At 38.1% G+C, this 12,073-nt stretch overlaps 1 protein-coding gene across 2 annotated transcripts; it reads left to right on the top strand.

Annotated features, from left to right (window-relative positions):
• The first annotated feature begins 1,850 nt into the window (after nucleotides 1-1,850).
• ARGLU1 (arginine and glutamate rich 1) lies at nucleotides 1,851-11,351 on the top strand. 2 transcript variants are annotated; one of them, XR_014688589.1, is made up of 4 exons: nucleotides 1,851-2,464; nucleotides 6,570-6,795; nucleotides 8,635-9,209; nucleotides 10,494-10,531. XR_014688589.1 is itself a non-coding variant. In XM_084506548.1 (4 exons), exons 1-4 carry the CDS (start codon nucleotides 2,109-2,111, stop codon nucleotides 10,656-10,658), a joined length of 831 nt encoding a protein of 276 aa, XP_084362674.1. In that variant the 5' UTR covers nucleotides 1,858-2,108; the 3' UTR covers nucleotides 10,659-11,351. The 2 variants fall into 2 exon arrangements, 1 of the variants encoding a protein (XP_084362674.1); XM_084506548.1 differs by having other exon boundaries at nucleotides 1,858-2,464; nucleotides 9,126-9,209; nucleotides 10,494-11,351.
• The last annotated feature ends 722 nt before the right edge of the window (nucleotides 11,352-12,073 follow it).

The raw sequence follows: 12,073 nt of genomic DNA, 5'->3' as shown, positions 1-12,073 counted from the left end.
AGCCATGAATAAAGGTGTTTACATTTGATGAAAAACTCAAGAATTCTAACAATATAAACCAGAATAAAATCCTAATATTTTATTAAAATATTGAACATTTCAAAAGGGAACTAACCAGGGAAATGACCTTCTTCCTTTTAAATTAATATAGGAAATAAAGATACTTAATGACATTAAGTTCTTAAATTTAGAATTCATAAACACTTCCCTTTTGTTATTGCATATCCATTGTAGCAATACCTAAAAAGGAAAAAAAAAAAAAAAAAAGTAAAAAGAAATGTATTTTATTTTTATTAAGCTATGCAAAATAAGATGACAGGATGAAGAAAAAAAATCCAAACTTCTAAGAAATTACAGAAATCACAAGATGGAATATTCCTCTAAAAAATTTATCAGCATTGCATAGCTCTCAGGGCCTTTTAATAAGAGTTCTTTTCCAGGGGTACTTTCTCACTTACAAAGACTGGATTCTGGTAAGAGGCCTGTCGTTATCCTAGTACAGGTACTTAAATTGTGCTCCTATTAATTCAGAAGTTTAAACAAGCAGAGATGGAGCAATATAATAATGATTTAGAGCAATTATTTCATTTTATCATTTAATTCTACTACACAAGCTGACCATAAATTGTTCTGATATTGTATACTGCATCTGTATGCTTCTGAAGGAAAAATCAGTGATTTTAAAAAGGAATAGAATTCTGCAGTGCTAATTAATATTTCTCCAAAAAGTTAAATACTCTGCCCTAACAAGGATAAAACTATGCTTACATTGCTTACTTTTAAAACATATTTATGACCCATAACTGATACTAAAGTAATTACTGGGTCCCATTTTTTCCCCCCTATATTCCAAGCCAGGCCCAGCACATCCAATACTGAAGATAAGAAATTTAGAAAGTTTCTGTAATTACACTTGTTGAAAATTCACCAATTTCATCAGAAATAAAGGACAGTATCAGATGCAAATTTTGTTATGACAGAAAACATTAATGACTTCACGGCAGAACAAGGTTAAAACTCATACATGGATGCTCACTGAACCACTAGTTCATACTTTCCACCTGACTTGAACTGGCTTTTGTCAACATAACTAATTAACAAAAGACAGCAATATATACATGTAGTCACCCCCAAGCAGGTATCAAACCAGACATCCACTGGTGCCAAGCTGGAGATTAGCTGCAGTAAAACAAATCCCAGTAAGTATGCAGTTCACCAGAGAAATGACAAAAATAATTTTCAAAATTTTATTGGGGGGGGGGGGGGGGGGGGGGGAGGGTTAATTTTTTTTTTTTTTTTGTAACTTCTATAATCTGCAGGGGAACAGTACCTCCTATATTGACACAACGTAAGTTAATTAAAAGAACAATCAGGGCCTGTTAAAGTTTCTGGTAACACAAGCGCAGTAACTCCGCTGCGCAGCACCTCGCCACAGGACGCGTTGGTTGCTGAAGTAAATCCCAACCCCCTGGAGAAGGGGGCGGGGGGGAACACCTGAGGGCGGCTCTGTCACGCTTCCCGCCTGCGGTCGGCACCCAGGACGACGCCCGGGGCCGGGCGGCCCTCCGTGAGGCCGACCGCCCCCCTTATCCCCCTGCCCCCCGACACACGGCCCCACAGGGCGCCGGCCCCACACAACCGCCCCCGAAACGGGTGGCGAGGGCTGCGCAACGGCCGGCAGCCCCGCGCATGCGCAGAGCGAAACGCTGCCTGCCGGGCTCTCACTCCCGCAGCGCCGCCTCTCATTGGCTACCGAAGGCTGCCGAGCGGCTTCGTGCACCTCCGGAAAGCCGCCGGAGGCGGGGGTGGCGGGGAGGGGGAGCAAACGACTCGAGCTGCGGCGCGGTGCATTGTGGGGCGGGCGGAGAGTCACCGCTCTGCTAAGGGCCGCCATCTTGTCTGCGCCCGGACTTGCTGCCGCTCTCGGGGCCCGCTCCTCGTCCTCGCCCTCGGCGCGCGGAGCGAGGGGACAGAGAGGGGACGAGGCGCCCGGCCGGGCGGCGCTGATGCGCCCGGAGCCTCCCCGTGCCTTCCACGGGCGCTGCTAGCGAAGGGGGCGGGGGTAGTCGGGCGGCCGCCGGCGCGGCCTTTTCCTCTCCTCGGCCGGGATGGGCCGGTCCCGCAGCCGCAGCTCGTCCCGCTCCAAGCACACCAAGAGCTCCAAGCACAACAAGAAGAACCGGAGCCGCTCGCGGTCCCGCTCGCGGGAGAAGGAGCGGGCGCGGAAGCGCTCCAAGTCCCGGGAGAGCAAACGCAACCGGCGCCGGGAGTCGCGGTCCCGGTCCCGCTCCAACACGGCCCCCTCCTCCCGCCGCGACCGGGAGCGCGAGCGCGAGCGCGCCTCGTCCCCGCCCGACCGCATCGACATCTTCGGGCGCACGGTGAGCAAGCGCAGCAGCCTGGACGAGAAGCAGAAGCGGGAGGAGGAGGAGAAAAAAGCCGAGTTCGAGCGGCAGCGGAAAATGTGAGTGCTGGGCCTGGGCTGGGGGCATCCCGGGGGGGTTGGGCGAGGAAGGGGGTGCGCTGTGCCGCAGGGCCTGTCTCGCCTCGCCTCCCTCCCCCAGGCTGGAGTCGTTTGCTCGTGGGGAGAAGGCGCTTAGGCCGTCGCTGAGGCCTAGCTTCTGCCTGTTTTCCCGCCATCCTCCCCTCTCCTAAAGGCTCAAGAGTGCTAAAGCCGCCCACTCAGAGCGAGAGCCTGCTGCACGTCGCCTCCCTGTCACCCAGACGCGCTGCTCACTTCCTATCTGTCGCTCTCCTGCGCTGCTCTTAAACTTCTTTCTGCCTCTGAGGCCTCCGCGCCCCGCAGGCTTTTGTGCTGCACTGCCACACTTTCTGCCCCTCCCCTTCTGTGCGTGGTACTTATTATGCGTCGAGCAAAGGCATTTGGAGTTGCCCATCTTAGGGTTTCAAGAAGTGCTAAGCAACCATTGTTGTAACCTTGCGTTTTACTTTACTTTTTTCGTTCCTCTTCAAATGGGACAGTGAGATCCAGAGATTTGTTTTATATAAAGCTTTTCCTTTTTCAGTTTTCATTGTGGGGAATATAATAAGTTTCTGAAGTCCATAAAGATACGTAAATCATGTTTAATGTTGGGTGTACGTTTTAAAGTGATTGTTGCTGTACATTAAAGATGTCTAGCAATGTCCTTAAGAAAGGACAGTTAGGAAAGAGACCTTCAGCAGAGGTAACAACAGCTGCAAGAGTTGTGCTAAAGTAATTCTTCTTTGATGCAGCCCTCGCTCCTTAGAGCACCAAGTCTAGAGATAGCACTTGTATGTGTGAAGTCAACTAGTTCTGTTAATTTTTCGGTGGAGGTTGGAGTTTTATTTCAGTTGTGCTACTCTAATGAAATACTATTTGTAGTTCAGAAGGTCTGATCACCCTGAATTGTCACTTTTTTTTTTTTTGGATAATTTCCTAACTTCAGAATTTGACAGTGATGTCATAGAAACTTAATGTAGCAATACAAATGTACACAAAAACATCACATGCTTTTTGAATCATTAGCCCTAATTTTGCAGTTTACATTTTTTTTCAGAACCAAAATTAAAAAAAAAAAAAATCCACGCACCTTCGGAATGTGCTTAACAATATGTTTAAAATATTTGATCTGTTTTGCTTCAGTGGAGTGCTTTGATTGAAAGTAGCCTGTTCATTCAATGAATTTGATGTAGCAACATACATTTCAAGTCTATTTTCTGCGATGTTTTCTATGCAAGTCAGAAAACTTTGAAATTATACTCATGAAGTCTCTGCAGCACGAGTGTTTGGTTGATATTGGCAACAGAATAGTAAACTATTGAGTGAGAAACAACATTGGAAAAGGTTAGACATAGAATTTTGATGTTTCCAAAATGTACTTCAAATTTCAAAACCAGTATCAAACAATAAATCTTAATGCAGCATACAAGTGTGATATCTGAACTCATTTATAAATTGTGTTACATATACTCAGGAAATAAAATAAGTAATTTCTTGCTGACTAAATTAACTAGCAGACAATTTATATATCGAAAGTGACTTTCTTCTTGTGTCTGTTCAAATCTTAACACACAGCCTAACTCCTGATTTTATTTGTAATTATAGTTTTCTATAGCAAAGTTTTCATAAAAATGATAAATAAGCGTTGTTGTTGTTGTTTTCCTCAGAAATCTGCCAACTGCTAAGCATTTGCTTTTTTTTCAAATTTTCTAAAATTAGTTTTAGGAATTAAATGGAGCATACTAAAAATATTTTTACGTTAATGGCCTCTCTGTTTCTCTGGGGTTATTGCTCAGTAAGTCAGGGTGATAAACTTAAATCTGTGTATAATGTACTATAAGTGATTAAAAAAAAATATAGTTGATATCAACTATTAAATCACTGATGAGATATGTATCTTTGTTTGTAACTTGATTTTCTTGAGACACCCAGTAAATGGTTAGAAGTATATTGTCATTATCCATAAACATATTCATTATAAATGAATTTTGTGAATAGATTTTGATCTTACTCTGTTTCACTTCTTTTTGTTTCCAGTGCTCCAAGAAATGTAGTCCTGTATATTGAACAGTTATATTTATAAAACTGTCATTGCCTATGCTTGCGAAAAGATGTATTTGCTCAGTTTAGTGGAATACAAATGGAATTTGTGGAGGCGAGAAGAATGAAATTTGTGCAACGCACAGTGCTTGATTTGAATGCATCATTGATTGCTGAGGATATTTGAAAAGTTACTTTAGGCCTGAGCGTTAGGGTTTTTTTATAACTTTGTACTATCATTATTCAATTAGCTAACTTTTATTCTCATTTTCCTTAATATTAAAGGAAAGCTAAAATAATTGAATAAACATTTGATTGTGAGCTTTCTGAAAAACAGATTTCTAGAAAAGACTTACGTATCATTTCAGGACTGTAAAAGTACTTGTGACTGAATAAATAATGCTAAGAGGGAATATTTTTTTCTAAAAAAAGAAAGTTATTTGGTATATAAAGGGTATTAACCGATATATATATGTGTGTATATAAATAAAAAAAAACTTTTGACCGTTATCCAACTTCCATCCAAAAAAGGCCTACAAGTTACTGACTTGGCAAAGACATGTCTGATGTATTTTTCTGGATACTGATGGGGACCTTTTTTCCCTTCAGAAAATTACCTCAGGATACTTTGTCACTTTAGAAAAAGTGAGCGCTGGCCCAATGTGTCATTGGAAAAATTTGCTATCTACTGAGAAATGGAAGAATAAATTTAGTCTTCTGGGGTTGAATGTCTAAGTTGGGATTTCCAAAACTTTTCAATAAAGGAGAGGGACTATGCGTTTGGTTGAAAAGATGTGTGAACAATTTCTGAGCCTTTCACCTTGGTATTTCAGCTGACTATCTAGATTTGCAGTCTATACTTCATAATCTCCTATACATAACGTTCTTTTTACGTGTCTCGGTATAAATAGAAATATGCAAGAATTATGAAAATTACAGGATATTAGGATACTAACAATGATTGATGTCATTCTAAATTGTGGCTTTCTGGTGCTGACAGGCCACAAGATAGGTTTATAAGATTGTTTTGTATTTTATAGAATATTTAAAATGAAGGTTCAGTTTCAAGGTTTAAAAAGAGCAGCATTCTCCCCCAAAGCCTGTAATAATCCTAAATGAATAGTGCCATCTGAAACATAGCTATACAGTATTCACTCTGTAAAAAGAACATAGTTAATATTTGGATATCTAATTGCCGTACTGTACTAGTGATTACTACCTGGAAGATATTCTTTCTTCATTTCATAATAAACCTGGGAATTGACCTAATCATTCTGTATCCTTTTTAATGAAAACTTAAACAGTGATCAAACTAAGTAATAATGTTGTTGCTAAACATATGTAAAGTAAAGTTGACATTTAAAAATGCTTCAAAATTTCAGGACATGAAAGACCGTAAAGGTTGCAAGTATTTTTTTAGTGCTTGGTGTTGGTATATTGTGTTTTGGATAATTACAGTGGAAACAGAGTGCTGCAGTAGACAAGTTAGAGGAGAGCTGAAGTATTTGAAATTTGATGAGATATTGGATAAGTAGATTGCAGAAACAACACCTAGAATTCTTAATAAATACTCAAATTACAAAATGTATCACTTCCGATTAGCTTGGTGCCACTGAGATGTTTGTTTTAAGACAAGATTTTGCAATATATTATGACTACATTTGAAACCATTTAAATTCCTAAAGGGTGAAGGATGACCAAACTTGGTGGAGAGGTGTTCTTTCCCTAAAAACTATGGGTTTTCGTCTCAAGAAGTAGTATGATAAGCTGTCTTCTTAAGCTTAACAGTCTAGAGATAAGGAGAGATGCTAAATATGGTATGATCTTAATGGTCCCTGTGGTTGAAACACAGGTTGCCTGAACGTTCACTACAATATGTTCTTCAGTGTAGGGAAAAACATTGAAATATCCAACGTATGTGAGAAAAGCATAAAACCATTAGAAGTTGATTCAGTAGTGTGGTTGGTGCTTTGCATTTGCAGGAGTTCATTTTACTGCAACCCTTTTTATTGATTAAAAAGGTAATCTTCATGTTTGCATTTTCTAGCCGTCAACAAGAAATTGAAGAGAAACTAATAGAGGAAGAAACTGCTCGAAGAGTGGAAGAGCTTGTGGCTAAACGCGTAGAAGAAGAGTTGGAGAAACGGAAGGATGAGATTGAGCGAGAGGTTCTCCGCAGGGTGGAAGAGGCTAAGCGCATCATGGAAAAACAGTTGCTCGAAGAACTCGAGCGACAGCGACAAGCTGAACTTGCAGCACAAAAAGCCAGAGAGGTAACGCTCGGTCGTTTGGAAAGTAGAGACAGTCCATGGCAAAACTTTCAGTGTCGGTTTGTGCCTCCTGTTCGGTTCAGAAAGAGATGGAATACTGCAAATCTAATTCCCTTCTCGTACAAACTTGCATTGCTGCGAAACTTAATTTTTAGCCTATTCAGAGGAGCTCACTGATACTTAAACAGTTACTCTCCTAAAACCTGAACAAGGATACTTGATTTTTAATGGAACTGACCTACATATTTCAGAATTGTTTGAAACTTTTGCCATGGCTGCAGGATTTATCAACGGTCCTTTCTTTTTTGGGGAAGGGTATTAAAAATCTGTAATTATGTATCCTTCATTTGTTTCATTTTGTTTACCTAGACTGTAAGAGGCTTTTGCCTTCAGTCAGGCAAAGAGCAGGGTCCAGCACTGAGCTGCAGTACCTGTCTTTAACAAATAGGTTTCTTACTCTCCATTCAAAACAAACATTTTCCTTGAGCATACATTGGACTAATTCTGGGACTTCGAGCATAAGCCCATCCACGTCTTCACGAAGGATCTATGTCCAAATCATTATTTCCATTTTTAATATCTACTAACAATTCCTTTTTTCCCTAGAAGTTATAAAAGAGCAGGTTGCCCATGTCTGAAGTCAAGCTGAACATGTGACTTGGGTTGTGTTTTTTTTAATCAGCAGCTGGAGCAGAAGCTGAAAATGTCTTTCTGTGAGACAGTAATTTGCTACTAAAGGCTTTGCCTGCCTGCCTGCACCAGTCATTCCAGGATCCAGAAATGTCAAGACAAACTTTAAATTGTGTGAAGAAAATTAGCAGTAAACAGTCATGTGTCAAGCACTTTTTTTACTCTGCACTTCATGTACAGTTTATTTTAAATGAATATATTGATTGGCTTACAAAAGGAGAGAGAGTAGCAATGAAGTTTTGCCCTTCATACTAAATGTGACCTGTCTGTCACAGAGTCTTTGAAATTAAAAAAAAAAAAAATTACAACAAATATTAGGGATATTAAATAACATCTGTTTTTTTAAGTTCAAACCTTGACTATAAAAGAATTGAAGTTGAATTTAGATATTTAGATGTGTATATTCAGCAAATGCTTTATATATACAGGTTTTTGTTTTATCAGATTGATGATTTTTTTTTTTTTTAAGTGTTTTTGCTATAGTCAATATGATGTGGAGACGCCCCATCAGTTCTTTGCAATGCAGAATAAACTTCCATGCCTGGAGTGAAGTGTGCTAGCTAGTAGCTGGTTACTAGTCATAGTAAGAAGTTTTCTCTTCGTTTGCTTGCTTTGTTCATATTAACTTTTTTTTCTTACACAGACACAAACCTCTGGCTAACTTTAAATCTTCCAAATATTCAAATAATTTGGATATATATTATGTGAACTGAAACACCTCAAAATCTTTCACGCAGTCTTCATATTTATGGGTTGCATAAAAGAGTTCCATAAAATTCACCAAGAAAACAACAATTACAAGGCGTTATTTCCTGATCTTGCCTTTCCTGGATTCCAGAATTCCAAGTTCAGACTGCAAATGACAGTTTCATCTGTCTTAAAATTGTCAAAATATTGAATGTTAAGTCCATTCTCCCCATGAAGGAAGCCCATAGCTCCATGAAGTATGGATTACCATTTGTATTTTTCACTAACAGTAAATGTATTTTTCTTATTAATTGTTTGCCTTAGGAATGATTTACATATTTTTGTTCCTTCCTATCATAAACATCTGCATTCCTCAGCTCAGCCTTCCTTGTATGTTGTTTCTTTATAAATGGTTGAGCTGCTGATGCAGGTATTGCCAAGCTAACAGTACAAATCATTTTAAAGAGGAAGCTGGCGCGTATGGCAGCCGAGGAGCACACTCTGCAGGACACTGGACAAGACAGTAAATATTCAACTTTTAATGCTGATTAAAGGAGTATAGGTAAAGAATACGTAGGTATACTTAATTGGTGAGACAAACTATTCACTTTATTTATATTTTATATATTACTTTTTAATTTGGTAAATACTATCGAGTTTTTGTAGTTGTCCTTGTTGATTTGTGTGATATTAAAATTGTAGTAATAAACTGTCAGGATTCTGTGCTTAGGGAGGGTTTAGTTGGTTGCTGTTTGGACTGGGCGGGGATGATTTAAATTTAGTATGAGAGATGAGACCAGTTTTAGTGGCTGCACAATGTACCGTTGTGAGACGAGATTGGTGGCTGTAAAGCTGCCACTTTAAGTCAGTTCACGAAAGAATTCTGAGAAAGATTAGTGAACAAACGGAGTTGAATGTTATACTTTACTAACATCTTGCCCTGTCCTCCCGTTTAGGAAGAAGAGCGTGCAAAGCGTGAGGAACTAGAACGAATACTAGAAGAGAATAATCGAAAAATTGCAGAAGCACAAGCTAAACTGGTATGTAAAGACGTAGTTAACAGTTTTATAGAGGAATACAGGTCTCTCTGCCTGATTTGCAACATAATTAAAATAAGCAAATCAAAGCTTTCTAGAGTTTAACTTCTCTGTTGCCGGTTATGCTAGTAGCATTGCTGTTTCCCTTGAGAATAAGAAACCAGACACTTAGAATAACATTAATTGAAAAAATACTTCTAGCTGTTTATTAATTTGGAGGAAGATTGCTGCCTTCAGTATTTAAAAAATATGTTTTTAACTGTATTTCATGGGGAAGGGTGAAATAAGTTTGCAAACTTACTCAGCTTCTAGAACAGAAGTAACTTACTCTATCTTGTTGAGCAGGACAAGTATAAACTGGATTTGAGACTAGTATGTTGATAATGCAAAGTGCTGAAAGAGAATTTCAATGTGTGCTTAAAACTTCTAAGTTACAGAAGTCCGTTTTATGTTGATCTCCAAAATTATTTAAGCAGGTTGCTTCTTCATGCAGATATTCAGTATCATTTAGCTGATTCTAATCAATTAAACCAAACTCATTAATCAAATTAATCAAACATTAATCAAATAAACCAAACTAAGCTTTTTTTATCCTGTTTGAATGTTATCAGTTTGAATTGCTGAAGTGTTTGTAACCTTCTTGAGTAAATATGATGTTTCTTAAAACTGCTTGAGCTATGTCTCGTTCAGATCACACTCTCCACTGGTGTTTGTGCTTTATCCTTTTCCCAACCTTATATGGGGGAAACAGGATAATAAGGAAATTTGTTAAATGGTGTAATTAACAAAGTAAGATTCAGAAGACCATTGGAATAGCTCTAAGAATCTTAAGTCAGTATAAAGACTGACCGTGTTATAAATCAAATAGAAATTGCTTTGAATTAGGAGGGTCTTACAGATAGATCTTGGAGGTGGAGACCTTTGTTTGAAGGTCTGTTACTTTGTTATATTATGACTTCATCTGACATGACAGGTGTCAGGAAGATTTCTCTATTTATACACTGATTTTCATATTTCAAATGTAATGCATTGTTTGCATAGCAATGCTGAAAAACATTGTAAATAAGCATTCAAGATTTTGATAATGTTAGCTATGAATGTTAAAACTTTGAGTGTTTCTTCTAAACTCACTTTGTCACCATTTTATAAATAGTTCCATTGAACCAGCTATGGCATCTAGCTCAAATATGCTTGCAGTATGCAGGATTGGATATTGGATACAGACTTGTAAATTGCTGTTATGACTACAAAATATGTTGGCCTAAATTCTACCATTTTCATATGTAGGCTGAAGAACAATTGAAAATTGTTGAAGAACAAAGAAAGATTCATGAGGAGAGGATGAAACTAGAACAAGAGAGGCAACGTCAGCAAAAGGAAGAGCAAAAAATTATCTTGGGCAAAGGAAAGTCTAGGCCAAAACTGTCCTTCTCACTAAAGAGCCAGGATTAAATTGCAACTCTGAACTCTTACAAGGAAAAAAAAAAAAAGGAAACAAAAAACAACAACAACAAAAACTTTGTATGGTAGCTTCATGTTGAAGTGTTTTTTTTTTCTCTCAATTTTTTTTTTTTTGTCTTTTTTTGAAAGTCTGGAAAGTTAGCTTGTTCTAATAGGGGCTGTGCTCTGCAATTCTTAATTTTTTTTTTTTTTTTAAAATTCCATTAAGTTAAACCCTTATCAGATCATTGTTGCCTTTTAGAGGGAAATCTGTTCTCACATGTTTTGTTTCTGTATTAGTGGTCTGAAAGATCAGGTCACTATGAATTGTGGATGATCTGATAAGGTTTTAATTGACCTACTCATCAGAGTTTGACTCTGATAATTGACAGAACTTTATACTGGGTATTGCTGACTCTTTTTTTTCTTTTTTTTAAGTCAGTAAATACATGAGTAAATTGCCATGGTATTACTGGACCTCTGTGGCTTATTGTTAAATCAGTGTCCTATGATACTGTCCCATTGTTGCGCTTGATGTTCCTGATACAGGTAAGGAAATAGTTTGTCATTTCTGCTATGAATACATAGAGAGAGTTCAGTATTGTCTCTGTTAGATTTGTTTTTATTACATTGACAGCGTTCAACCAGCGTTCCCCATTGTGTAAATAAACCAATTTGCTGAATAAAGTGAAAGTCTTAAATTCATATGTTTAAGTAAATTTTTTTAGTACACTTCTATAAACAGCTGTGACAATTCACATTATTAAATTCAAGACTATAGTGGTATTTTTTTAATTTTGCTTTAAACTATTGTGGCTTCTCCTACTTAAAATGCAAAATTACACACAGTAAAAAATCCCTGCAGTTGTGAATGTTTTTAATGGCTGCTGCTGTTTTCATGAATGTTGTTTTTTTCTTCTGACAGAGACTTATTTCAGCTGTAGTATCATGTTTAAACAGCTGTATGGCTTACTGCACCCACACCAATACTTCAGTATCTAATCCCCTTCAGTTTGCCTCATAATATAGTATATTGTTATAAGTGAAGATCATTACCATATAATGAATCTGATGGATCCTAAAGGATTTAAAAATTAAATTCCCCCCCCCAAATGAAAGCAGGAAGTAAGACTTTGTTTAAATGTATTGTTTTAGCCAGAAAGCAACTGTAATGCATATACAAGGTCTTGAATGTTATTCGCTTGTATGTACAGGTTTTATTTTGAAAAATTAAACTACAGATTGAAAACTATATATAAAATCCCCTTTATGTTTACAGTTCTACCAAAACCTGGAATGGTATGTCTTGTCCAGTTTAAAAACTTTTTTTCCTGTTGGTATGGAACATCTGTAGTAAACATAGGATGAAAAATATCAGTAGTTGCCTGAGCATTGGAATGTTGCTGGACAAAGATGGAAATAATTCC

The sequence above is a fragment of the Aythya ferina genome (genome assembly GCF_964211825.1).
Source record: "Aythya ferina genome assembly, chromosome: 1".
Taxonomy (NCBI): Eukaryota; Metazoa; Chordata; class Aves; order Anseriformes; family Anatidae; genus Aythya; species Aythya ferina.
This window is presented reverse-complemented; position numbering and strand designations above follow the sequence as displayed.

Bases quoted from the DNA above. Each gene is read 5' to 3' on its own strand.
- ARGLU1 (XM_084506548.1), top strand. From the start codon at position 2,109: ATGGGCCGGTCCCGCAGCCGCAGCTCGTCCCGCTCCAAGCACACCAAG. The intron at 6,796-9,125 runs GTAACGCTCGGT...CCTCCCGTTTAG, and splicing joins CAGCACAAAAAGCCAGAGAG to GAAGAAGAGCGTGCAAAGCG. The intron at 9,210-10,493 runs GTATGTAAAGAC...TTTCATATGTAG, and splicing joins CAGAAGCACAAGCTAAACTG to GCTGAAGAACAATTGAAAAT.